The 27,840-nt window shown below is 47.2% G+C and overlaps 1 protein-coding gene across 2 annotated transcripts in view; it reads left to right on the top strand.

Annotated features, from left to right (window-relative positions):
* Nucleotides 1–27,840, top strand: part of Prep (prolyl endopeptidase) — a 106,193-nt gene that overhangs the window by 1,826 nt on the left and 76,527 nt on the right. For both annotated transcript variants that reach the window (XM_085691058.2, XM_085691055.2), the window contains exons 2-4: nt 4,704–4,778; nt 24,452–24,585; nt 26,253–26,383. In XM_085691058.2, the coding sequence (XP_085547184.1) occupies nt 4,704–4,778; nt 24,452–24,585; nt 26,253–26,383 (340 nt within the window). The remainder of the gene's footprint in view (nt 1–4,703; nt 4,779–24,451; nt 24,586–26,252; nt 26,384–27,840) is intronic.

Raw genomic sequence — 27,840 nt, 5'->3', positions numbered from 1 at the left:
GTACTCTGAAGCACACTGAGGTAAAGGCTTGAATGTGGGACCATCTTGTTTTCAAATGAACTTCAAGTATCTGCTGCAGTGTTTCTCTCACCAGTGACCATCTGGTAACCATGTTTCTTGCCTGTTCAGCTGCTGGCTTATTGAATTTGTCTTAAGCATTCACGAAACTCTCTTCCTACAGGGGAGGGCTGCTTCTGTTGCCTATAGGAGTAAAGTGGACTGAGGAAGGGGACGGGTTAGCTCCCAGAAAACCTGTATGCTGTTCTGGGGGGTGGCCCTCACTATCTGAGCAAATCTCATAGCTGTTCCAGGTCTCCTTTCTCCTACATGGACTGTTAGGGCTGACATGGGACTTTATTTGCTCATGGAAGACTTGCCATTCAGATAGCCTAGCTCTGCGGTAGGTCACATGGAAGATGTTGTCTTGACTCAGAATCTTGACTCTTGGTTTTCAGGTGTGTGTATGTATGTGTGCGTGTACATATATACACACATACACATATAATACATTATCAGTAATATGAATTATTTGTATATGTAGCCACTACCATTTTGTGGTTTTACTGAATACAGTCTTAGTGGTTTTTGTTTTTGTTTTTTCTGAACCTTGGGATGGGTTGAGGGTAGTGTTGGTTCTTGCTTAATGCTTCTCTATTCCAATCTGTACTAATCTTGTAGTTTAACAATTCCTAAAGGGTCAAATAGGGATTTTGTGAAGTTTTCTAAAGGTTTTCACACAACTGTAAAGAGGGTGTTTAGAATTTGATACACTCTAGTTCCTTCTCACCAAAGATCTTATGGTACCCCTAAGCCTGTGGCCTTGGTGAAGGAGTAGGCGCCAGGTGCAGCCTGTGGCTTTCGTACTGTAGTTGTGTTGGCCGATGACCTACATGGGAGGTGTTTTCCTGCTACAGGAGGAGTCTAGTATCAACTCCTAGGCAGGACTTCATGCATTTGCTCCATTGTCGCTTTTGGAAGGGGAGTTGGTCCCTGAAACTTACGTTGGAACTTTCTGTAGTTCTGTCTCTCCCTTGAGCACCTTTCGGCCCTGCTTATCAGTTTCCCATAAATGAGTAGCTGGGGCGTGAAGCTCGTGTGTGGACCTGTGTCTTCAAGAGCAGAATTGTGAAAGTGTGGCCCTTCTCACTGACTCTTCTACATCATTGTTTCTCATTTAACAGGTCAGGAAATTTCCTACAGGACATGCAAGCCCTCATGGAAGGGTGCTGGGTGAGAGGAGAACACAGAAAAGGGCGGGGCTAATTTCTATTAGCAGGAGGAAATAATTTCCTAATTGAGTCTGAGAGTTGACCGGCTAAGGGAGAAAGGACATTCTTGAACCCGAGATTAAAGTTGTGCAAGTCTGAACAGCCATGAAGTTACTTTTACTTGTAGGGCAACAGGAAGACCCTCATGCCCACACCACCCGTGGAAAGTCAGGCTCAGAGGCAGCTGGATAGAGCAGCAGCCCAGCGCAGTGTGGAAGAGCTTTAAGCAGTGCAGGGTCTTCTCCAGGCTCTTACAGCCCCTTGGGGAGGTGAAGGATGTCTCCCAGAATTAAATCGTGATGAACTGGATGTATGTAACTTCTATTCAAGGGGTGTGGCTGTGAGATTACTCTGTAGTGCATGTCTTATTAAGGGGGGGCAACAATGAAGAGGGCATTGTGGACTTTGGCTCCTGGGGTTCAACAGTGGGAGCCACCTGGAGAATTGTTTCTTGTCTTGGTTAATGTCTGTGTGATAACCAACATCGGAAGGCGGTGTTGGATCTGGGAAGATACGGGTGTTGACTTCATGTCGAGGGCCATTTGGGAAGCACTCTGGCATGTGATGCTCTGGGTCCAGCCATGTACATTCTGGGCTACGCCTGATTGATCAGGCCTAGTAGCTAAGTACACAACAAAGTGTTAGGTCCACAGGCTTTGGTGGCAGCCACAGAAAGGCTGCACCCTACTTGTTAGCCCTCAGACCCTGGTTGCTTTAGCTCTTTCTGGCTTTAGTTTCCTCACCTCCCAGCCAGGTTTGGTTGAACTAGTGTGGAAGAAATCTGTAGAGTATTATTAGAGTATTATGAACTCACAGTCTCCTGTCAGTCCAGAGTAAACCATTTGACCTCTGTTCTTACTAACCTCTTTGAATTGTGTTTTGCAATCTTAACATGGAAATATCAACAACTTTTTTTTTGTTGTTGTTTTTGGTTTTGGTTTTTCAAGGCAGAGTTTCTCTGTATAATGTCCTAGCTGACCTGGAACTAGCTCTTGTAGACTAGGCTGGATGGACTTGAACTCACAGAGGCCTCTGCCTCCCAAGTGCTGGGATTAAAGGCATGTGCACTACTACCACCCAGCAACAACTTTTTATAAGTAAATCCACCCCCTTTTTATGTAGCAAAGTCGTGAGTGGTCAATAAATGTTCAGTAAATACCACAGCAACACTTTCTCCTAGGTGTGGAACTGCTATAATTTCTTAACTTTTGTACTTTCTTATGAAAAGTTAACTTGGGGTGTCCCCACAGGCATTGTCAGAGTGTTCTGTACCCAAGGCTGGCTGGCTGGTCACAGCCCTGCCCGTGAATGTGCATGGCTGTAGGCGGGTGCTCAGTCCTGTGCCACCCAGAACCCCTCAGAGGACTCTCAAACTCTGATTTCTGTGTTGGCAACAGAGAGGAAGTTTTTACTATCAACCTATTATATAGCCACTCGAGGTGCTGAGGGGGAAAGATTGGTAGATGAGAAGATCTTAAAATGCTTTCGCTGAGTGGCGATCAGCCAAAATTGAAAGTGATAAAGGTGAAAATCGATTTTTATGAAGACCCTTGCTTGGGGAGCGGGTTTAATCTTTTTCTAGGTCTCTTGCTCTGGTCTGTCAGTTGTATAACGACCCTCCTTCCAGACCTGCCTCCTGCTCACTTAGCCTCTTGTGTACATCTTCCTCTTCTCCCAGGCGGCTCCAGATAGGGGGAAATGCACACAGCCAGGGCTCTCAGGAGACCCTGAGTGTGGAGGAGCACAAGAGAGAACATTCAGGTGCCCTTTCAGGAGAGTTTGCCGTCTTTGGGACTAGCCCTAGCCTTCTGGCACTGTGACATAAAGCAAGGAGACAAGTTACGAATTCATCGTGATAGAGGTGAGCGACCCACTACCCAGTGCCAGAAGTCTTACCCGGAGTTAGGGTCACCCACAGACCAAACTGGAGAAGCTGACAGCAGTAGGTTTTAGTTAAGTGGATTCATCTTGACCCTGAGGTGGAGAGATTATGTAATGCTTTTTACTTTGGATTGTGTCTTCAGGAGTGCTCACATGGAGATGATGAGGAGCAAGCTTGTGTCTTCCAGTCCCCTTCTCTGGTCCTCGGGGTTGGCCAGGCCTTGGACTTTGTGCTGTCAGAAGCATCTTAGGTCCGACAACATGCAGCAGTTTCATTTCTTCAGGTGTCCAAGTGATGGTGGCATTTGTGTGTGTGTGTGTGGTGAGATTTGTGCTATGTGCATGGTGGCATTTGTGCTGTGCGTGTGTGGTGGCATTTGTGTTGTGTGTGTGTGTGGTGGCATTTGTGTTGTGTGTGTGGTGACATTTGTGCTGTGTGTATGTGGTGACATTTGTGTTGTGCGTGTGTGGTGGCATTTGTGTTGTGTGTGTGTGTGGTGACATTTGTGTTGTGCGTGTGTGGTGACATTTGTGTTATGCGTATGTGGTGGCATTTGTGTTGAGTTATGTGGTGACATTTGTGTTGTGTGTGTGTGGAGACGTTTGTGTTGTGTGTATGTGGTGGCATTTGTGTTGTTATGTGGTGACATTTGTGTTGTGCGTGTGTGGTGACGTTTGTGTTGTGCGTATGTGGTGGCATTTGTGTTGAGTTATGTGGTGACATTTGTGTTGTGTGTGTGTGGTGACGTTTGTGTTGTGTGAATGTGGTAGCGTTTGTGCTGTGTGTGTGTGGTAGCATTTGTGCTGTGTTGTATGATGGCATTTGTGCAGTGTTTGTGTGGTGGCACTTGTGCTGTGCGTGTGTGGTGGCACTTGTGCTGTGCGTGTGTGGTGGCATTTGTGCTGGGTTTGTGTGGTGGCATTTGTGCTGTGTGTGTGTGTGTGTGGTGACATTTGTGCTGTGCATAGGTGATAAAAACGGTCTCACAGCAGTACAAAAGAGCACACCCCATGGTGTGTAGGCCAGCTTCCGTAGCGGGAAGCAGAACCATGCTATGAATTGGAAACTTGCTTTTAGTAGTTCAGACCCAAAAGCAAAACTGATCATGTGCCATGTTGGAGGGAGCTGATGTCATTAGCCAAGTTGAGTGTGACCAGGAGCCTATGGATGTGTGTGGTGACTCCTTCCAGATGTGACCGTCTTGTGTGCGCACTTCATTGTGTCCTTCCATGCTTCACCCCAGCAGCACAGTTTTGAGTTTCTTTAGCCCAGCAGCCGGCCTTTGTTCCCTGTTGTAAAGACGGAGCCCTTTCCTATTCGGACCTTTTCATCTTTCTTTCCTCCCCTGCTAAAACATTCTTTTCATGAAGAGTGGCTTGACACCGTTGAAGCTGCCAAGTTTGGTTCATGTGGTAATTTGGGCAGACGTGTTGCCAATGAGCCCATTAGTGTCATTGTCTGACCCTTTCCTGTTTCTCCATCACATCCAGAATATATATTTTTTAACTGGTCTTGGGCACTGATTACTCAAAACCTCATTTTGTCTCTTGCAGGTACAGGATTATCATGGACATAAAATTTGTGATCCTTATGCTTGGCTTGAAGACCCAGACAGCGAGCAGACAAAGGTAATTTTGTCTCATGATCCGCAGCCTTAGTGAGCAGCCCTCACCGGCCCATGTCTGTAGCTCCTAGAGCTTTCCCTTCCTGTGTTTGCTGTGCTTCTGCCTTGGTACAGGGTGTGTACCTGTGGGCATCCCAACTTTTTGTGAGGGGAAAAAAGGAGAAAACACATTAAATCCTCAGAGTGAATAAATGTTAAGGAAATGTGGCTTGTCCTGACACTGCTGAACAATGTATTTGGAGTGAAAATATGAGAAGGAATGGAAGAAAAAAGGTTGTACTAGAGAAAAACATGGCACGAAGGAAAAATGGCCTAGTATATCTTGGGGTGGAGCAAAGAAATAAAAATCCTGCACATTAGACAAATGGTAGTTTTGATAGTCAATGCTGGTTTTAACACAGCAAAGAAAGTTGTGAATAGGAGAATAGGAGAATATTGTTAGGCATTGCTAAAGTCAGGGCAGAGGGAAAACTCTAAGAACATAAAACTTTTGTTGTTGTTTGGAGAAACATTTGAATGGCTCAGCCAAAGTCCCATTTCCCTAGTGAAGTTCTGCTCAAACACTGAAATGGAGAGTGTTCCTTTACGTTGTCGAACTTCTCAGTATATGTGCTAAGTGATTAGCTTTCTTTGGGAGGGACGACCGTGTCTCAAATTCACCTTTATGTTCTCTTTTGTTTTTCGAGGCCGGGTTTCTTTATTAATTTCTTTTCTGGTTGTCCTGTAACTCTGTCTGTAGACCAGGCTAGCCTCGAATTTAGGGATCCTCCCGTCTGCCTCCAGAGTGCTGAGATTAAAGGTGTGGGATAAAACCACCACAGCTGGCTCTCAGATTCATCTTAAGTTCCTAACCTCTTTGAGGTGTAGCCACAAACTTTGTCCCTGAGGACATGTGTACCGGGGCTGGGGAAATGGCTCATCAGCAAAGTGTCTGCCACGCAAGCCTGCGGACCTGAGTTCAGATCACCCACGCGCATAGAAAGCTGGGTGTACCCTGTGATCCAAGAGCTGGGGAGGTAGAGTTGCCAGGATCCAGGGGTTTTGCTGGTGAGGCAGTCTAACAGAATCAGTAGACTTCTGGCCTCCACATGCACTCAACACCCATCTACATATATAAGCACACACACACGCACGCACGCACGCACACAGAACACAAAGGAGACCATGCATACATGTTCTGTTTCTAATATGCTCGTTGCCCAACTTGACATATACTTGTCACCTGGGAAAGGGGGACCTCAGCTAGGAAATTGCCTGCGTCAGATTGGCCCATGGACGAGTCTGTGGGGGCATTTTTCTTGACTGTTGAGATGGGAAGGTTCAGCCTGCCATGGATGGTACCATCCTTAAATAGGTGGGCCTGGGCTGTACAAGAAAGGTAGGGGAGCAAGTCAGTAATTAGTGTCCTGCATGGTCTCAGCTGCAGTTCTGCCCCTGCTTCCTGCTGTCTTGGTTTGTACAGCCTGCAGGCCAGATAAATCCCCTTCCCCAAGCTAAAAGCTAGGGAATACTGCCATTTCACAAAGTTGGGTGTCTTTAGGATTCTAGCACATATGTCCCCCTTAAAATTTTTTTTCAATTTTTAATTTAAAAGAAAAACAACAGTCACATGGTGCCCAGGTCATTTTTCAGCCCCGTCTCCGTATCCTGTATCTGTGTGTCATGGGCCCACGGCACCATGCCATTCAGTGAACTGAATTCAGATTTGCAAATCTGCCTTCATTCTCTGGAAAGCGGCAGCTGGTGGAATTGGGCTCTTCCTGCTTCAGCAAGGAGAGAACTGCTGTAGGCTCCCCTAGAGCACATGAGACATAGCAGAGGAGGGATCACTCTGGCCAGAGTTCACGCCATCTCTGTCTCCTTCCTTCTAGCCCACGAGGGGCTTGCTTGCTCCACTTGGCTTTGCCAGCTTCACCGATCCCGTGTGACTGGAGCCACCTTCTCTGTTCACCATGGTTCTTTCAGGTTCCTTCCTACTCTGCATTCCTGAACTCAGTGCCTTTCACCTGGAGGTTTTCTGGTCCGCAATCCACCATTCGTTTCCCATCTCCCCTCAAGAAAGACCAAATTCTCACAGTTGAGGAGTGACCCTGGACTTGAATGTTTCTCTTAAGGGTTTCCAGCACATTGTCCAGAAAGCTGCCCCCAGTGAAGTGCTAATTCCTTTGCCTAAGATGTCTGGTCCAACCCTGGTTTCTCCAGCCTCTGACGCTGGTTGTCCAAGTTCTTTAGTACTCTCAGACTGACCAGACGCACTTGGTGTGTTCCTGTGTTCCTAATGACTGACCCTATGGATTATAAGCCACTTATTAGTGGGTGCCAAGCTTCCAGTTAATAGATGACATTTTGCTAATTAGTGATGCAGTCAGCCTTTGATGGATGCTAATAATGCATTATTATTTTCATGGTTCAGATTTATTGTATGCTTACTGTGTGTCAGACACTTTACTGAGAGCTTTGCCTACCCTAGTGTATTTGATTCTTGGACTCTGAAGTAGATCTTTCTTCCAACGTTTTATAGGAAAGAAATTGAACTACTAAGTGTGATTTAGTAACTTGCCAAGGTCACCTTCTGGTGTATTTCCAGCAGCAGAGTAATTATCAAAAATTAAAATAAAAATAAAAGTGGAAGCCAGGTGGCGGTGGCGGTGCACATCTTTAATTCCAGTACTTGGGAGACAGAGCCAGGTGGATCCCTGTGAGTTTGAGGTTAGCCTGTTCTACAGAATGAGTTCTAGGACAGCCAGGGCTACACAGAAAAGCCCTGTCTCAAGAAACTAAAAGCAAACAAAGAAACAAAAGTTGAAAGACTGAAAGAAAAATCCCTCGACCGTTGACTTGTATGAGCCTTGGGGACTCTGGCTGAAGGGACGTGTCTGTGACTGTGCCTGTCACCCTCCACGCCAGGGTCTGCTCACACGGCAGCTGTGGCTACTCTGCCTGCTCGCCGCCGCTTCACGCACAGCTTCCTTGTTCCTTCTAAAGAGGCCTCTAAAGGCAGTCCAGGGTCGTACTTGAAATTGAATGAGTTAAACTTTTATTTTCAGATTAAAAGGAAAACTGAGGAGAGTGTGTTTTCTTTCTTTGGGTGGGGCGGTTATAGGAGATGGGACACAGGGTTGTCCTGTGTGTGTGTGTGTGTGTGTGTGTGTGTGTGTGTGAGTGTGTGTGTCTGTCTGTCTGTGTGTCTGTTGTCGGTCGCACTGAACCTACTATTTACTGATTTGGTTAGATTGTTTGGCCCGCAAGCCCCAAGGACCCTCTGGTCTCCGCCTCCTTAGCCCTGGGATTTGGGATGACAGGCATGCCACCTCACTCAGCCTTTTATATGGGAGCTGGGGATCTAAACTCAGTACTTTACCAACTGAACTGTCTCTGCAGCCCCCCAAACCCGGGTCCCCTGCCTGCTGAGCAGATGCTGTGCCCCTGAGCTGCCTTCTCAGCCCTCTGTGCGTCAGTGGTTCCCCAGAGGAGTGTTAGCCATACTTGGTGGCAAGAGCAGAGCTTTTACACAGACTGCACAGAACACCAGCAAAAGCCGACTTGTCACATTTTCAGTGAAACGTGTCAGAAGCGAGAAACGCTTGCAACTTTTTTGTACTGGGTCCTGAAATGCTCTGTGATTTAATCTAGTATTTAATGTGGGCTGTCTAACTCTGACTGGGCACTTAGTGGACATATAACTTGGGAAACTCTCCGACAGGGACGGGGTGACACCTTTCACGTTGTTATTGCTGAGGACCCATTTTATAGCAGTGCACAGTCTGAGGCAGAGCCTGGGAGGGAGACTGGGCTGGGCTTCTAGGAGGCCCCACGTGACCTGCCAACCATGTGCCCTCCTGATCTGAGGGCAGGTGACCCTGGGGAGGAGACAGGCGCCTACCCTGAGGTTGTAATGCTAGCAGGCCAAAGGCTTTGGTGCCCAGCACGAATCAGCTGTGTCTCAGGGCTGAGAGAGCCATGGGACCACAGGGAAAGACCACACTGCGTAGGGGAGAACTGCGGGCATCACTGCCGCAGCTGAACAGGCTTTGCTTCTGGGGGTAAAGGCTTCCGTGTTGTCTGATGCTTCTTCGCGTTGCTGTTCAGCGAGTAGTGAAAATAAAAGATGCTTTAAGAAATAGACTCTCCCATTGTCTTGAAAAGCGCAGTGTTCCGTTCCTTTAGCTTCGATTTCTAGGTGTGTCCTGGGAAGCAGTTATATATTGATGTTTGGTTTGCCCTGCTCACTGGCTCCTGTGACTGCCCTCCCCCCTCCCCCCCAGGACCTGAGTCCCTTGGCCTCTGGAGGAAGTTCTGCCATCCTTTGGCCTGCTTTTGTCTGTGAGTGTCCTTGCCCCAGGAGAGGTCTGCTCAGCTCTGTTAGAATGGAAGGGTTCCTTCTGTGCACAGGAAAATCTCACTGGTTTATATGAGAGTCAGGTAACCAAGGGCATTTTCAGCATGAAATACTTGAGTCTCAGAGAGGTTTGCAGTCCTTCAGATCTTACCTGTAATGTGAAAAATAAATACATAAATGAGTCAGCCTGTGCTTCCTAGTCTCTCTGTGCCGGTCCACAAGCAGTTCTCCATGTTCCTGGATGTGCTTCCCTTTCCCCTCTATCACCTGCCCCAGACCCCAGACAGGCATTGATGCAGACTTCCTGGCTTTGCAGCGCTGCAGTAGGGAAAGCAGTGTGCGGTGAGCGGCAGCTGTAGTTGGGGTTTCGAGGGTGGGGCTTGCTGGCCATAGTGGCAGCTATGGCCCCAAAGCGCCCAGTCACAGGAGTGAGAGCTAGCCACCAAGGCTTCACAGTGTATTGTCGCTAGTGCTGTGCCTTGGGAAGTTGGGCCTCGTCAATGCAGTTGCGACTTTGTTTGAAACTTCCCATAGGTTTATCAGGTAAGCGACGAGCTTCTGTAAACCACTGTCTTAAAGATCTGTGGTGGCCTGGCTGCCAAGGCCAGCACCTTTCAGAAATCGCTATGCCTTACACAGGAGGAGCTCTGGTCCCCTGTATATCCTGTAAGGGGACTCTCCTCTTCCTCTGCCTGACCCTTGGGTCACTGCAGGAGTAGTAAACTTGTGTTTGCTCTACCAGGAGCTGGCAGCAGCCCACGGGGCACCTTTTATTGTCTGTCCCCGTACGCCTTCCCCTTCCCCCGCCCCATTGCAATCATTTCTTCTTACTTCCCAGGCTTGGCTTTGTAGCTCTCAGGTCTAGATTGAAGTGGCATCTGTAATCACGTTCTCTTTGTCCTGTGTGTCTTAGGGTATCTTCACCCTTTTAACTGATTTCCTGAAGTTGGTACTGTGTGGCTGAAGGAGATGGGCACAGAGAAAGGACGCATTTACACCTTTCAAGAGATAACTGCTTGAATTCTTCCTGCCAAGTCAATCTCGGATTTCATCAAAACGCCTGGGGATTGGGCACTTGAGGAGCCAAATGTATAGCCAGCTGCATGTCTCCAATGGCTTTTTTTTTTCCTCTCGAGAGGTACTCCTGGCGAAGAGAGACTAGCAGCTCTATTTCCTTTCTGTTTCTTGAGAGAATTCTTAATAGCACCCAGAAAATCAATACAAAGCATTGTGTGTATAGTTCTCCTTTCTAAACAAAGAAGATGAACTGCCGTTTGTTTTAGAGAATGTGTAGTGTCAGTGCCCCTTCCTAGAGCATCTCGTACCTTCTCTTCCCTGTCTTCTGTGGACCAGGTTCTTTATGGTACCCATTACACCTGCTGGCAAGGGGCTGAAAAGTAGGACAGACCGCCTTCCGTCTTGGGGACGAGGAGCTTGGAAGTGTCCTACCTTTTTTCTTTTCTCCAGTGCCTCTCCTTTCCTTGTCTAGGACATTTAACTAATCCAATAGTTCCTATGAGATTAATGACCTCGGGTAGACCAGCAGAGGACAGATTTCAGGAGAAAGGCGCCCACTTTCTCGGGCTCCGTTCCTGCAGCGGCTGAGATCGGCTTTCCACGTGCTTGCTTTGCTTTAGTTTTGCTCTCTAGTGTTAAACTGGGAGCTGCTGTGTGTCTTAGTCTGGCCTAGGTCTCCCTGGAGCAAGAGCTTTCCCTAGTGTGGTCCAGAGCCAGGTGAACAGGGATCCCTCTGACTGCATCATCCCCCCATGCAGGTTGCAGGAAAGCCATGGAGTGGAAGCATGCTCAGGGGACTTTCAGGGCTGTGAAGTAGCCATGAGCGCTGGCGGGAGGCACGCAGAAACTCAGCTCTGGACTCGTCTGGGTTACTGTGTTCTTTGAAGTCCTCATGACAGATGGAGGTGTCTGCTCTGTTCCTCCAGCGTAGAGGATGTTTTTCTGTAGTGGAATGGAATGCTTGTTAGGTGACCTAGAAGGCAGAGGGCACAAGCAGGCCCTGAGTTTTATGTGCACTTCTGGGACCTAAGGAAGCTATTAAGTGTAGCGTTCATTTCCTTTATAAGAACAAATGAATGGGCGCTGGGGAGACAGTTTAGGGGTAAAGCGCTTGTTGTACAACCGTGAGGGCTGCTGTGCAGGTCCCCCAAACCCATGTAAACATGGAGTGGGTGTGGTGGCTTGCCTGTCATTCCAGTGCATGGGAGGAAGAAGCCGGGAAGCCCTGAACAGTGGTTCTCGGGCTGCCTAATGCACGACCCTTTAATACAGTTCCTCATGTTGTGGTGACTCCCAACCAGAAAACCATTATTTGCGTTGCTGCTTCTTAACTGTAATTTTGCGACTGCTATGAATCGTAATGTGAGTCTGTGTTTTCCGACGGCCTTAGGTGGCCCTGTGAGGGCATCCTTGACTCCCACGTTGAGCACTGCTGCCCTGGAGCTCTCTGGTTAACTAGACTAGTTGAATCAATGAGGTCTGGGTTCAGCAGGATCTCCGGCTGTATCTAGAGACCAATCAAGGAATACACCCGACACCAACCTTTATATATACATATGTACATGCACCTTCATGCACAGGTGTGGCCGCACATGTGTGAACACATATACATGTGTGTGTGCGCACACACATATAAAAAATAAAAATTTTGTTTATTCATGTAGCTGTGGCATTATGACACCTGTGTGAGAACATGCGCTGTGTATGTGAAACTCTGTTTCACATACACGTGCTACAGTGTACAGCGTAACAGCGTACTGGCCCCCCAGCTTGCTTTTCTAGTCAGCACCTCAGTTTGGCTTTAAAGACCTTTCATCTCCTCCGCAAACTTAGCCAGATTTCCCTTTATTTGAGTTTAGATTTTTTTACAAAAAAAAAGATACATTCTTTGTCTTGATTGCCACCCTACTTATTTCAGTGTCTTAAGTGTGATGATTAAACTGGGCCAGTGGTCACCTCAAAGCTGTTTGGTGTCTCCCTTCTAATTGGTACATTGCGAACCCCACTGGCAAAGTGGGCCTATGAAGCGCACTTCTACCCACTCATTAGTGTCAGGACCTGGATGGAGAATTACACTGTGTACCACTTTATCAAACGGAGACAGAACATGCTCTAAGTAAACATACGGCCCCATGTTACTGCAGCCTCCAGGACTTCTGTCACAAATGGCTCATTACCTCCTGTGGGAATGTGTAGCCAAGTTCCGTTTGTAAACATACTTTACCTAAACCCACTCTTGAGACTGCGTATTTAGGGTACAAATTCCTTTTGATCTCTCACTGGCAAAACTGTCAAAAGTATGAGGAAGTTGCTGGTGCCCAGCGACTCCTTCCAAGTACTGCCTTCCCTGTTGGTTCGCTTTCTCCCTGTCTGCTTCTGTCCCCGGGTTTTTGAGTTATTTAATTTTATTATTAACGCTTGTGTGTATGTGTGCTTTGGGTGTCAAGCTCAGGTCCTCAGGATTGTGCGTGCCAGCTCACTGGCCTTGAACCAGAGTTTTTGATGTAAGCAGTAGAAACCGATTCTGGACAAGTTAGGCAAATGAGGAATTCCCGGCCAGGATTTGAGGGCGGTTGCAGGAATGGGCTGAGGGCTCCACATGGAGCAGGCAGGCTTCCGTGTAGGAACTCACTGTACACCCACCACTGCTAAGGCTGTCTGCCCCTTGTTCCAGTAACTGTGCCCCCCTTGGGGAGGGGTTGTCAGTCAACCTTCACACAGGTGCTTAGCTCTTGGCTCTCCTGTGGGAGTAGAAAAAGTGTGGGAACCAGGGAAGGGAAGCAGATGACTGCTGCCCCGAGTCTCATTCTCTCATCGTTCTTCCCCTGTCCTCAGCCCCCGTACCAACTCTTAGGTCGCGTATGCTGTGGTGTGCAGTGTGCCGTTGTGAGGTGCGCGGGCTAGTGTGGGCTGGAGGGACGCCTTGGAGCTCTTAGAGGTCAGTACTGAAGGGACCTTGAGTGGCAGCTCGCACTTCAGTCCCGTTTGGTTCCCATCTGAGCAGACTCCCTGGTAGCTAAGCCGACCCCAAGGCCCTGGTAAGATGTGTGAGACACTGGCATAGAGCATTTCTGTTTTCCCTGGGGTCTGTGGTTCTTCTGTGAGATGCTGGCATCAGGTGACAACTGCGGCTAGATGTGCAACTCATTGGTTATGTGTGCTGAACGTGCGGGTCCCAGTCACCCCCAGCCCCAGACAAAGAACTAAAAGGTCTAACCCAAAGGGAACTGTCTCTCAACCTCTTGTTCCCCCCCACCCCCCCACATTTAGTTGCTCTTAGTCCATTTGCGGTGGACGGCACTGGAGGCACCAGTGGAGGGCACGGACATTCCTCTTCTGGAGCGCCCTGCTTTGGTGGACATCTCAGTTCCCATCCTTGGTTTTTAAGACCTAGGAAGCCTAGGAATCCTGACTCCGAGGAGGCTAAGGCAATGATTAGAGGAAGTAGTGGCCACCTGAGGTTTATGTAGGGCCCACTTGCCAGGCCCTGCAGCTCCACTCCCTCTCTTATATATAGCATCTTTGTAAATCCCAGGGTGTGTAGGTGTGTGTGTGTGTGGCGGGGGGTTGGCCTAGTTTTTCTCACTGGGGAAGCCCAGGTATCAAAACACTTGGACTGCTGTGTGACCTGAGCGTTTGGATCTGGGCTCGTGAGTCACTGCGAGTCTTGGGCACTCAGCTGTGTCTGCATACGCTCCCCTTTCTCCCTGTTCTCACCCATGCCCACCTAGGCTGGTTGTGTATCTTAATGCTTATCAGCTTCTTACTTGGTTTTCCTCTCCAGATTTTTCTTTCTACCCTATGGTGTCCAGCAACTCCAGAGAACCCTTTCAGACCTTGGGATCTGATTATTCGGGTGGTAATATGTAGTCACTAAAGGAACAGCCTTAGAGGTAAAAACAGGGTTGAATTCTAGCTCTACAATTTCAGTGGTCGTGTGGTCATATTTTTGCTCTTTTTCTTACCTTGTAATTTGAAGAAAACCACCTCGCATAGTTGTGAAAATTAAATGATTAAATGGTCTTGAGCCTCTTACCAGAGTTGCAGGCACTTAGCAAGTGCTTGTCCCTGCCCTGCCAAGCGGGCAGTTTACAGAGCATAGGAGTTACCTGCGTCTTGAGGATTTGAAGACCTCCTCCGTAGAGCTGTGGAAAACTAATATGTTATGATTAACTTTTGAGCCTTTCCGAAGTTTTCCTCCACTCTGTTCGGGACTTCTGTTGGATCAGTTTTAATTATCAGTATTTCTCAGGGACTGTCCATTTTACCAAGGCATTTTAGTTTGCTAGTTTGAGGTTGGGCATTATGCTCCGCGATCTCCCTGTTGGGTTGTTTCTGTGTCCCTTCTGAGCTCGTCTCCTCACTCCCCTTTAGCTTGACTAGAGCTGAAGCTGAATGTACTTTTTCTTTTAAACAAAAAAGTAGTTCTTTGACTTAGAAATTATGATTTTTAAAATTTTTACGCGTAAGTTTCTTAGTTACCTTTTCTTTTTAAAATATGAATGCTTGGGGCTGGAGAGATGGCTCAGAGGTTAAGAGCAGTGGCTATTGTTCCAGAGATCCTGAGTTCAATTCCCAGCAACCACATGGTGGCTCACAACCATCTGTAATGAGGTCTGGTGCCCTCATCTGGAGGTGCAGGCAGACATGCAGGAAGAGTGCTGTATATATAATAAACAAACAAACAAATAAATATGTCCCAGGCTCCCTTAATAAAAATGAATGCTTAGTTTAGTTTCCCTCAATGATAAGTTCTTTGTTGTAGACATTTTTCTCAGGCTTCTCAGTCGGCCCTGGAACAAGGTCCTGTCAGCCTCTCCTGGTTCTGGGTGACCACTCTCACCTTGTTCAGCAAACTGTGGACTCCTAGAACTGTCCGTCAGGCCTCGTGATTAGCATGGCTGAACCCCAAGGAAAGCGACTTGTAGCAGAGTATTGCTTCTTGGAGCCCAGGGTATGTGTGTTTTCAGGTTTAGTCTGATCTGGGAGTGCGTGTGGTGTTTTCTGGAACCCGGCTCTTTGTTCATTAGGTCATTTCTTGCTTCCTGGTTGGCTACTGTGGTGGTGGGGAAAGAAGGTCTTATTCTTTGGGTTTCACAGTCCTTACAGACTGCTGCCTCCTGCGGTGAAGTGATCTGTCTACCAGTGTTTACCTCCCATCTCAAGAAAGCATCTATTTAGACAAGAATTGCTGGAAAACTGCCATTCAGATGAGCTGGATTTAATTATAGAAGAATGCACAGAGATAGCACAGACTGGAGATGCATGTCATTGTAATGCTGGTCCAACTGAGGTGCCAGGACTGGGACCCTGGATCCTGTGTAAGAATGAGCAGGTGCAAATGATCAGGCCTCATGGGCATGAGCTGACTTTAGAGTCTAAGACTGAGGGCAGATGGTTGCTTTCCATCCTCGTGTTCTGTGGGAGTACAGAGCACACCCCTAAATCAGGTGCTCGTTGTTAGCACCGTGAGCTAGATCTCTGCTCTCAGTGCTCAGCATATCCAGTGCACTCAGTCCCAAGCCCTTGCCCTATGCAGCCCTAATAAAGTCCTGTGGACTAGAGCAAGTGACCTTTGCCAATGCCTATGAAAGTCATGCAGATAAACCTTCCCCCAGCTGCAACTTTTGATGTTGCCCTGGCCTGGGATCTGAGGAGTAGATGCTCTGGTTGGCCAGCAGGGGTCAGGCTTTCTTTCCTAAAGGTACCGAGAAGAATCATTTGGTGGGCACATTTTATGATCTTTAGCTTCTAATAGTCTCTCTCTCTCTCTCTCTCTCTCTCTCTCTCTCTCTGTCTCTCTGTCTCTCTGTTTCGCTCGCTCTCTCTCTCTCTCTCTCTCTCTCTCACACACACACACACATACACACACACACACACTTTCTGGCCAATTCTCATGATCTTTAATTTTTAATTGTTTGTGTGTGTGTGTGTGTGTGTGAGAGAGAGAGAGAGAGACAGAGACGGAGAGAGAAACAGAGAGAGAGAGAGACAGAGAGATAATATTTCCATGTAAGTTAGTATGCATGAAGTTGTCACGTGTCCACCTCATTTTTGAGACAACTCTTACTCAGTCTGCATCTACCCAGTTCACCTAGACAGCCTAACCAGAGTCAAGAGTGAATCCCAGCCCACGTCCTCCAACCTGCACAAATCACTTCACGGAGCCATATCTCCTACTCCGTGTCTTGTTTTTATTTTCCAAATATACTTACTGTATGTTGGATATGCTTATTCAGGAGAGGATGTGTCTTCTGTTTTAATTTTTCTTACGTATTTTATTTTTTGTTTTATTGAGACCGGATTTCTCTGTAGCTTTGGAGCCTGTCCTGGAACTAGCTCTTGTAGACCAGGCTGGCCTCGAACTCACAGAGATCCGCCTGCCTCTGCCTCCTGAGTGCTGGGATGTTTTAATTTTTTAATTAGGATTGAATTTTAAATTTCTTTACCAGACTTTTGGTCAGTAAAGCCTCAGACCCAAATGAGATGGAAATTTTAGCTTTGACTAGGTAATGAATGGTGCTTGAGTCTCTGGGCAAACGAGGGTTTCTCCTTTCTCTCCCCTCGGTTGACAGTAACTAGCCCGAGTGAGAAAACAAGCTGAGTCAGGGGAAGCAGAACCCTGGGCTCCTAAGAGGCCCTTGTGGCCCGCTGAACATGAGCCCTACAGGTCCTGGGTCTCTTGGCCTTGTGGGCAAGCTCTGCCGTCCCTTGGGCTGCTTTTGTCTGCAAGTGCCCTGCCCCGGAAGGAAGAGGAGCTGGTGAGCTCCGCTGGAGTAGAAGGGATCCACGTGTGTGTGTCCTCACTGGCTTTCCAGACACTCAGCCTGCACTCTGGCTGGATGTAGTTTCCTGCCAGGCCTTGCTGGACACCAGCCACTTCCTCCAGAAACTGGTTTATTCGCTAATTATGATAATCACTGGGCATCTGCAGGGGGCTGAGACCAACGCCTTCCACAAACAGAACACCAGACCCTTCGAATGCTCAGGCTCCCAGTGTAAAATGGCTTGTGACTGCACTTTCTTTACCTGTGTACTGCAGCCAACCCCGGATCACCTACAAGACCTAGTACGGACCTTCGTAAATATCTGAGGTACTGGTTAAGGGACAATGACGAGGGATGGGGAGGCCTATATGTGTCTAGTAGGATTGCTTTTTTTTTTTCCAGATTCTTTTGATTTCTGGTTGAGTGAGTCCAAGGGAAGGTGTGGAGGGCCGATGGTTTATGCAGCAGGAATTACTACGGTCTGTGGCATGTAAACGCATTGTCCTTACTTGATGGTGGCGTTTGAAAAGGCAGGATTGTGAAGGGCCTGTCCGCAGTACCCCTGGTCACTGGACGGCCCGCAGGCCACATCCTCCCCTGGAGGTGGCTTCTCCTTCCTTTGCTCTTCTGTAGTTTGTGTCCTGTTTGCCGCACACCGTGCTGTGTGGAGACGTTTAGTTACCGGGTCACCGTGGGCATCATGTTTATTCATTTATGCAGGAATTGTGGAAGGGGTGTCTTCTTTTAGTGAAGCACATTTTTGGTTTATACCTCATCCTAGAAAGGCAGAGTAAGAATGCATATATTCATATAAGCCAGTCAGTAATGGATCTGCATCTCTCCTCCTTGAGTGTGTATGTATTTTTAGCTGACAGGTTAAAAGTCAGTTGTTAGCTGTTTTCAATCTAGTCTCATGCATTCAGAGGTTGCAAATGTCTACATCAAGCTGTGCAGCGTATTTACCTTACATACCATTCCTGTGGTGGAAACAGTCTCCTCCGACAGCTCTGGTCACCGTGATCCACTAGATTTGTTGAACTTTCTCCTCCTAACTGAACTTTCGTGTCCTTTGACCAACATCTCCTCCGTAACAGCCACTGTCCACCACCCTGACCTCCGACCCCCGATAGCCTCCATTTTACTCCTCCCACTGAAGGTGGCTTCTTTCGATTCCATGTTTAGGGAGATAGTGATGAGATTGTCTCTGTGGCTCTTACCATCGGTCTTGATTACTTTGTTTATGAAAGTCCAGTGCGTCAGGGACAACCTGAAATGTTGGGTCGCAGACGGGTCATAGAGTCTTCAGCTCCCAAACACAGCCACTCCTATCTAGGTAGCCTTGCTCTTATCTTCTAGTTGTGTTAAGAATGCACCTCACGAGCTCTACCTCAGAGGAGGGCGTGTGCCTGCTGAGTAAATGTAGTCACGGGGTGTGTGCGGCAGATCTAACTCCCTGCCCCCCTTCTGTCACCCATCTCTTCCCATGAGGTCTTATTTTGTAGCCCAGGCTAGCCCGGAATTCATGGCTTGTTGCCGCTGCTTCCCAGGTACTGGCATTACAGGTGTGGCCACTGTTCACAGCCTGGGCTTCATTGTAAATATCATAATAACAAAACAAGTAAGGTAGGAGAGTTTGTTGCTTTGAATAAACATCTGCGGATTAAGAAAAAAGGCCTTGTTTTTACCCCCTTCAGAGACTCCCCGAATATGCTATGTTAAGGGGCTGTGTCTCAATGATGACCCCCTTCAGAGACCCCTGAATATGCTGTGTTAAGGGGCTGTGTCTCAATGATGACCCCCTTCAGAGACCCCCGAATATGCTGTGTTAAGGGGCTGTGTCTCAATGATGACCCCCTTCAGAGACTCCCCGAATATGCTGTGTTAAGGGTCTGTGTCTCAGTGATGACCCCCTTCAGAGACTCCCCGAATATGCTGTGTTAAGGGGCTGTGTCTCAATGATGACCCCCTTCAGAGACCCCCGAATATGCTGTGTTAAGGGGCTGTGTCTCAATGATGACCCCCTTCAGAGACCCCCGAATATGCTGTGTTAAGGGGCTGTGTCTCAATGATGACCCCCTTCAGAGACCCCCGAATATGCTGTGTTAAGGGGCTGTGTCTCAATGATGACCCCCTTCAGAGACCCCCGAATATGCTGTGTTAAGGAGCTGTGTCTCAGTGACTTCAGTACATTCTACTTGTTACTGTGGTGGCCGAAGCCCCTGGAGAAGCAGAGTCTGAACTCCCTTCACTCGATCACATCTTCCCAAACCACTCGGCTGTGTTCCTCTCCTTACCTTCACCCTTGACGTCTCTTCTCCCAAACTTGTTCTTATTCTTAGATCAAGAAGTTAGAACTATTATATATGTGCGTACAATATATATTGTATGTAATTAAGAGCAAAAGAGTTGGACATCCCAGGAAAGCCAAGTTAAAATGCTCTGCAGAAAGCCCGCCCCCACCGCACGAAGGGCTCTCTAGGTTGTGAAGAAGGGATGACAATGAGCCTACTGCTGGGTTTTGCATCTCAGCATTTGATTTGGAGGACGTCAGTCTTTAAATACTGCTCTATTTAAAGTAGTCGTCTAACGTTTGTGGGTGGGAGATGACAAAACTGGACTGAGTTGAAAATCCCTTGCAGTGTGATTCTGCCCGGGTTAGCAGCTGCATGTCCCTTCTGTGAGGACAGCTAGGTTGTGTTCACCCCCACTGTTCACAACAGTGGGGGGCACCTGTTGTGGTCCTGGGGTGTGGGGCAGGGCTGAGAAGCAAAAGGAAACAGTGAAGATCACACACAGTCTGTTGAACACTGACTCCCAGGACCCTCTGAGGCCAGAGTGCAGCCTGTTAGCAGGCTGGATGTACAGAGCTGAGCACCCCAAATGAGAAGGGGGTTGTTATCAGCCACGTCCTCAACTTGCTGGGAGCCCCACTTATGGTTCAGACTGTTTACCTTCTTAGAATAACTTGGCAGGGCCCTCTGGAAGAGTTGCCCTTAGCACTGTAGACCGATGTACATGGTGTCTCATCTTTGTTTCCACTTCAGGCCGTGGGTGCTCCCATTCCTTCCGAGTCCAGCTGCTCCACTGACTTGAGTCTAGCCTGGACCTTTGCCTCAGTCTCCCGCCTGGGTCTCTCTCCACTTTTGTAGTCCCATAGTGCATTCTCTACCAAAGTAGGGTACTCTTTAAGACAATAATCACATTTCCTGTGCCCGTGCCCACTTGTGGCTTATTTGTCTTTGGATGAAAGACTAAACCTTTATATTTGCGTCCTGAACACCCGGTCATCCAGCCTCAGTTAGTGCCTCCTCTCCTGCTCCTTCCCAAAATGCTGGCCTTTCTCTTGCTCACACCTGTCAAGCTCTTCTGTTGCAAGGGCCACTCAACCTGCTGTTGCCTTTGCCACACCTCTGCCCTGCATTGCCTGGCAACTCTCCCAAGCTCTCAGACCTCAGTTGAGGACATTCCCTCCTTTATCAGAAGCTTCCCTGCCTGGCCTCCTCATTGAATAAACACCTTTTTTTCTGTGTCTTGAAGTTCTACCATAATTATCTTGTTTGTACATTTCTAAAGTAGGGTTGGTCGTTATCAAATATGACAAAGATGTCAGTGTGTCAAACTGTTACAAAGATTTCCACATTTTCCATTCCAACCCTTGTCTTGTCTTGCCTGTTAGTAGCCGGCAGTTGAGGAACTAGAGCAGTCGGTGACTAACATGGTCCATGATTGGTTGTTTGAGCGGCAACCTTGCTCCACTGAACTGAACGCCAAACAGCTCTACAGCTTGTTTTGTGTCTGTCTCAATAGATTGTGGGCCCCGTGATGGCAGAGGTTTTGCCTCAGCTCCATCACCTGTGCCGTCACAATGCCAAGATCTCTGTTAGTATGTGCTAGACCTCGAGGAATGCCCCGTGGATGGCAGAAAATCTCACGGGTGGCTCAGGCCACCCATCCCTTCTCCCTCATCTCCACATCCAGTATGTGTCACTGTCCCTGTGGTTAGTATAAAGCGATCCCAGTCTCCACTATACTGTTAATATAGTCAGCATTATGATATGTATCACATCCATATATAAATTTATTATAATACAGTCAAGAAGAATAAACTGCTGAGTCAACTTGACGGGTGGCTTGATCAGGTAGCTTTAACACCTCGCATCTGTCTCTGTCTTTGAAGCGGCATAGTGTTCCCTTCCCTAATTAAATGGGGCCACACTCTTGGACACTGATCTCCAAACTGTCGCTACTGTGTGGATTATATAAAAGCCACAGTTTCCTCCTTCACCCTTGGTGAGCCAGCTGGGGTCAGCAAACTGTGCAGGGCCACATAGTAAGCGCTTTTGTCAACACAGTCCTGTAGCATTTCCCCGTCTTCAGTTCACTCTTTCTCCTTCCTTCCTTTGTTTTCTCTCTTTCTTTTCTTTTCCTTCTCCTCCCCTCTCTTCCTCCTTTTTTCTTTCCCTCGAGTACTGGAGATCAAACCCAGGGTCTCGAATGCTAGGCAAGTGCTCTACTAGTGAGCAACGCCCACCTATCCAGCCCTTTGTCCAAACCCTTTAAAACATAAAGGAGCTGGGTAGCTGCCCAGAGGGTAAAGTCGTGCCACACAACCATGAGTTCATTTTTCAGCACCTGTATAAAGAGCCGGGCATTGCAGTACACACCAAGAATCCCAGCGCTGGTGAGGCAGGAGGATGCGTCCATCTTGTCGGCCAGACGGTCTAGCTGATTGACAAGCTTCAAGTTCGTTGAGATACACTGTCTTCAGAAAATGAGATGGAGAGCAATTGAGGAATTGAGGAAGACACCCAGTGTTGACCTCTGATCTCTACCCATGTTATTGTGTGACAAAACTTTTCCGGGGAGAAGCAACATTCATTTCTACTCACAGTAGACCAGAGTATGGACACCACCAATGTCCAGTTGGGTGAACCCTGAGTTTCATTGGGGTTATTTACAGGAGCAGAAATGACCCAAAGACAGCTGCTTCACCAAAGCCCACCCCAGCATGGGTGACAGCTCACAGAGCTGGGTACCAGGAGCACCCTGCACAGCCTGCAGGAAGCTCGACAGCTTAGGGTATCTTTTCCAGGTACCTCAGTTGGTCTCAACCTATTCCAAGCAGTGTGGCTGATTTCTCCTTCTTTCGGGCAGCTGGTCTGGTCTAGGAATCTATGCAGCTCAGCTTGTTGTGAGTCTTGGCAGCTGGGCTCCTCTGAGATTCTTCTCTGTAGCTTGACTCTGCTTGCACGGGAAGGAACGGGGCTTAGTGAATCTCGTCAGCTTCAGGGACTTCCTGAGGAATTTTTGAGTTTATCTTCCTGTTTAAAGAGCTTCCCTGAAGGATGCAATGTTTTAATCTAGGAGGAAACTGTTATACAACACACAGACATGTAGTACGTGTCCACACACACATACATGCACAATATTAATACACAAACATATGCACGCTCGTGCGCGCGCGCGCGCACACACACACACACACACACACACACACACACACCCCTTTCTTAACTGAAGGACCTTGCAAAAACAGAGCAGGGCCAAACCAGTCTGATTCTGAGCAGGGTCTGACTCTGTAGCCCAGAGATGAGCAGAGTTTGCCCATCCATAGCAATAAATAGCTGACAGTCATATTGTGAGGGACTCAGTTTTAGTTTGTTTGAATTATGTTTGTTGAATTACAAAACCCTTGTTAATCACTATATTCATATGCAGCATTCTTCTCTTTTGAAGTCATAAACATTAATGGGTTTTGGTACCACTTCTCTCAGCGTGAGATCGCAGTAGGAGAACCCAGACTTATCTGTCCACTTAAAATAGCACTTGGAGACTGAATGGGCCCCGGTAGCTTAAGCTGTATCCAGAAGTGGACTGAAAGGAATGCTGTGTTTTGCCATCTAGCACATCACGTGCTCAGTTATTTCCTGGCCTCCCCCGGCTGCTCATCTCTGTAGACAGCTGATGAAGCCCACTGAACATAGCTCCAGTACATTTACACCTGCTTCCTTTCTAATGACACTCAGACGTGAATTATGGGGACAAGATTTTTACAATGTTCTAAGCTACTTAGGTAAATGAAGACAGGAGAGGGTAATGGGGTTCAGTGACTAGTTTAACGTGCATTATATGCTTGTATGAAGAAGCCACGGTGAAATCCAGTATTCTGTACAACCAGTATGTGCTAGCTAAAACTGTGACTCTGCATTACAGGGTACAACTGACTGCAAGGATGAGGCCTTCATCCCCAAGGTCTCCCGACTTCCTGCAGCCCCTTTCCTTTTCCTATAAACCATGATTGTTGACATTCTTACCCAGCACCACTTCCATTCTTCTAAATATCTAAATAACTTTCAATTGCCCATTTTAGTGAAGTTCTGTGATGAGAGGTTTTAGATAATATGATAAAGCAAAGTCATTGAAATACTGCCTAAATTTTCTCCTAAATTTGGCCTGGGGGCTTTAAGCTGACCCCTTGGGACTTTATAAATAAAGTCTAAGGATATTACTAAGCTGTATGGTACAGTGTGTTTATTAAGAGCATAGATCAGAAGCCAGCTTTACCCCTAGCTGTATAATGTTGGATAGTTTTCCAACCACTTCAAGATCTAGCTGTCTTTTATGGAATTCAGCCTCTTAAAAGACTCTGCTCCGGCTGGAGACTTGGCTCAGTGGGCAAAGGCACTTGTCTCCACCAAGCCTGATGATTTGAGTTCCAGTGCTGTGGGATTCTCTCTCTCTCTCTCTCCCTCTCTCTCTCTCTCGTAGATGGAAGTTTATGTCCTACCCGGTCTCGCAGCCGTTCCAAGGAAACACACAGAGGCTTCTATTAATTATCAACTATTTCTCCTCTTAGCTCAGGCTTATTAATAACTAACTTAAATTAACCCATAATTCTTATCTATGGTTAGCCACATGGCTTGGTACCTTTTCTCAGTAAGGCATTCCCATCTTGCTTCCTCTACTTCTGACTGGCGACTGCATCTCTGCCTTTCCTCTTCCCAGTATTCTCTTAGTCTGGTCATCCTACCTATACTTCCTGCCTGGCTGCTGGGCATTCAGTGTTTTTTTAAACCAATACTAGTGACACATTTTCACAGTGTACAAGAGTATTATCCCACAGTGTGCGCGCACATACATACACACACACACACACACACACACACACACACACACACACTCAAACACAGGCTGGGGACGGAGGAAGGATAAAAGAATCTTCTCTAAAGGTGAAACTTTAATAAGTTGATACTTGCCCTGTAAGCATTAGTTGAGGTGGTGCCGTGTAAGAGTCAGTTGTTAATTATCAAGGGGAAAGTTATATTTTGTTTGGTTATTGAAATAGGATGTCCTTCTGTAGCCCATGCCAGTCTGGAAATACCTATATAGCATAGAACACACACACATTCTCTCTGTCTCTCCTCTCTCTCTGAAGTCACTGGTCCTCCTGAATGAATTACAGGCAACCTCCTGAGCCATCCACCTTCAGAAGTAACATAACACATGGAATATTTTATATTTGATTTGCCTTTTGTCCTTTTTAATTCTCTGCAGGCTTTTGTGGAGGCACAGAACAAGATCACGGTGCCGTTTCTTGAGCAGTGTCCAATCCGAGGTTTATACAAGGAGAGAATGACTGAACTGTATGACTACCCCAAGTACAGCTGCCACTTCAAGAAAGGAAAGCGGTATGTGAGGGTGCTTGCATGCCTCCCCTTTTCACTTTCCAGCTTGGTGTTTCTCTCTCTCTCTCTCTCTCTCTCTCTCTCTCTCTCTCTTTCTCTTTTTCTATGTGTGTGTGTATGTCTGTGTGTGTGATATGTGTATGCATTGGTGTGTGGGAGAGAGAAGGAATGTGCACACGCCAGAGGCTGACATTAAGTTTCTTCCTTGATTGCTTTTCACCCTTCCTTTTGTTTTCCTTGAGACAGGGTCTCTACATAACTCTGACTGTTCTGGGATTCACTGTGTAGGCCAGACTGGCCACAAACTCACAGAGATCCGCCTGCCTCTGCATCCTGGGGGCTGGGAGTAAAGTTGTTTACCACAACTCCCTGCCTCTACCCCTACTGAGGGACAGGGTCCCTTTCACACCTTGGAGTTGACCAGTGCTGGGTTATGACCTGAACCCTAGTGCCTAGCTTTTATGTCAGTGTTGAAGATTCCAGCTCAGGTCTTCATGCAGTAAGCACTTTCCACACTCAGCCATCTCTACATCTCTACAGCTCCCATGAATGCTTTAATGGCCAAGTACATATCAGGTGTGGTGACGCAGGGCTTTAATCCGAGCACTTGGGAGGCAGACGCAAGTGGATCCCTGTGATTTCCAGACCGTAGCTACATAGTGACGCCATGTGTCAAACAAATGAAGTGTGCCTTTGCACTAACTTACCAGTTTATAAAAGGAAGTGATTGTTGTTGTTTGAACCTGAGAATAGTTTTTGTACTGAGAAGTGCTGTTCATTCATATTTATATAATAGCAGTTAAGATACTTGGCAGTGATATAGCCTGTGAAAGTAGGTTATGGAGAATCCTCATTTTTGTGGTTAGTTGGTGAGCCTGTGTTTCATAAACAATGGGGGAGATTTGGTTCCACCTAACATTATCTTTGGATTGTAGTTCCTGAGAACATTTTATTATATGTACGTTTTTCAATCCAAGAATGGGCCACAAAGTGGAGCCTGCGAATTTAGCCCTCCGGTTGATCTCTTTCTCGCAGCCACTTGAACATGACCTATTGTTCTTTGGATGCACCTTCCCACGTTTACTCTGGAATTTCTTAGGGCCTCCCCATCTCATGCAGATAGCAGCAAAGTAGAGCCAGTGTGCCAAGCCCTGCTGCCACCTGCCTTTATAATTAACTCTAACGGAACATAGTCCTGCCCATTTGTTTGGTTGTTTGGTGAGCGGGGTGACTTTGTGGCCCACAGAGTCTGAACGCACAGGCCCTTCTCTCTGTAGAAGTGCGATGACCTTCACACCTGGGGGCCAGCCAGGCTGTGGAAGCGGGCCAGGGTGCTACAGTGGGAAATCTGCTTTCTTCTCCATTTAGAAGAAGTAGGCATGGCTGTATTTGACTGCCAGTGTTATTTTTAGCAGACTGGTCTTCATTTGTCGCTAGCTCACATGCCAAACTACAGTAAATTATTTGCATACAGAAAGAAAGCTGCTCAAGTAACAAGCTGCCACCTAGGAAGCCGGAGGGACTTCCACCTCATCTGCTGTCTCTGTCTCGGCTTGATGGCACCTATTTCTTTCTGTGTGTGGTCTTGTGAAATTTGCTTCTTCATGTGTTTGATTCTTCTTCACAAACGGAAAATACCACAGCTAAATACAGGGAATTTCTGTCCCCAGGTATTTTTATTTTTACAATACAGGTTTGCAGAACCAGCGTGTACTGTATGTACAGGACTCCTTAGAGGGGGAAGCCAGGGTGTTCCTCGACCCCAACACCCTGTCGGATGACGGCACAGTAGCACTTCGAGGTAAGTGCTGCACCCTGGCCCTCGGGAGTCCTTGCGGCGCCACTTGGAGCTCTGAAGTCTTGAGATTCCAAGCTGGGTGTGAGCCATATTGTAGAGCAGATGCACACAGTATCGGGAAAGCTAACTTTGCATACTGTATTTAGAACACATGGATAGTCACATTCATCTTTCTCACCCCGATGGCATGAAACAGAACTGAAGAATAAGTCACACTAGACCCAAACTCCCTTCTGGGATGTTGAACTAGCGTTATCGTTTCCCATAGCATCTGAGACCCATCTGACTAGAAACACTTAGACCCTCTTGCAAGAAACTCCCAGCTGTGCAAGGAATGTTCAGCTATAAACGGGGGAGAGTGATCAGAGTATTAAAACCTAGGTAGTTCACAGTTAGAATTAAAAGTAAAAACCCCCAGTTTTGTGGAATTGAACCTCTTGGTACCCCGTCTCTGAAGATGTTACCATACAACCCGAATCTAAGTGCGTCTTGCCTGCCGGTGCCCCGTGTCTGCAATAACTGCTCCCAGTGTTGCCTCCTGCAGGCTGTAGAGAAGATAAACCTTGGTTTGTGCTATGAGTGGATTTTTAGGATAAGGAAAAAGTGGGTTGTTCTAGAGTCCTATGGTTTAGTAATTTCATGGTTAAATTACTCCTTGACATGCCAACTGTTCCTAATGAGGCGGGCTCAGTGTCTCTCTTATATTGTCCAATGGCCAAAGCACAGTGCAGGTTAACTCTCTAGAACTGTGAAATTTGAACAGTGGTGTCTGCCGCTTAGAGGGAAAGGAATGACAGACCCATTTCACTGGATCCATCCAAAGACCTTTATGCAGGTATTTCCTGCCGTTTCTAGCTGTGCCTCTGTTACTTGGTGGTCCTCTTCATTCCTCCCAAATAAGCTTAGTGTATAAACTGTTTTGGAAGTGAGGCACCAACTATCTTTGTAAGAGTATATTAGTATTTCCATGAGTCTGAGTCTGTGGTTTAGAAATAATTTAATGGTATGGTTCCGAGGTAGTCATGTATCCTGTATTAGAATCTGTGTAGTTTTCACTGAAGTCTGCCTTACAGCCCATCTGGGAGGGCTGTGTCCAGTACCTCTCATCCCCGTGTTGCAGGGCAATGTTTCTTTCGGTGTCTCCTGCAAACCAGGACATGATTGACACAAAGGTGAATTAGGCCCGAGACCTGGTATATGATTCCTTACGTGTGATTTTAATCAAAATAACTTTTTTTCCTTTTTCCCTGACAATTTTCAATAAGTATGTTAGCAGATTTTAAAGTAATTTCCTACTAATTAAAGCTCCATGGTAATAATTGAGCCTCCTATAAATTTTAGATCCTCAATAAAGTTTAGCAAGCTTCCCAGGAAATCCCTGGAATCTGAATCTTACTCTACGAGGATAACTTGAGAACATGAACTATAAAAGCCAACATAAAGCATGACCACTTCCCAAG

Source organism: Myodes glareolus, chromosome 1 (assembly GCF_982192425.1).
Source record: "Myodes glareolus chromosome 1, mMyoGla1.1, whole genome shotgun sequence".
Lineage (NCBI taxonomy): Eukaryota > Metazoa > Chordata > Mammalia > Rodentia > Cricetidae > Myodes > Myodes glareolus.
Note: the sequence above shows the minus strand (reverse complement) of the source record. Positions and strands in the feature narration are given on the sequence as shown.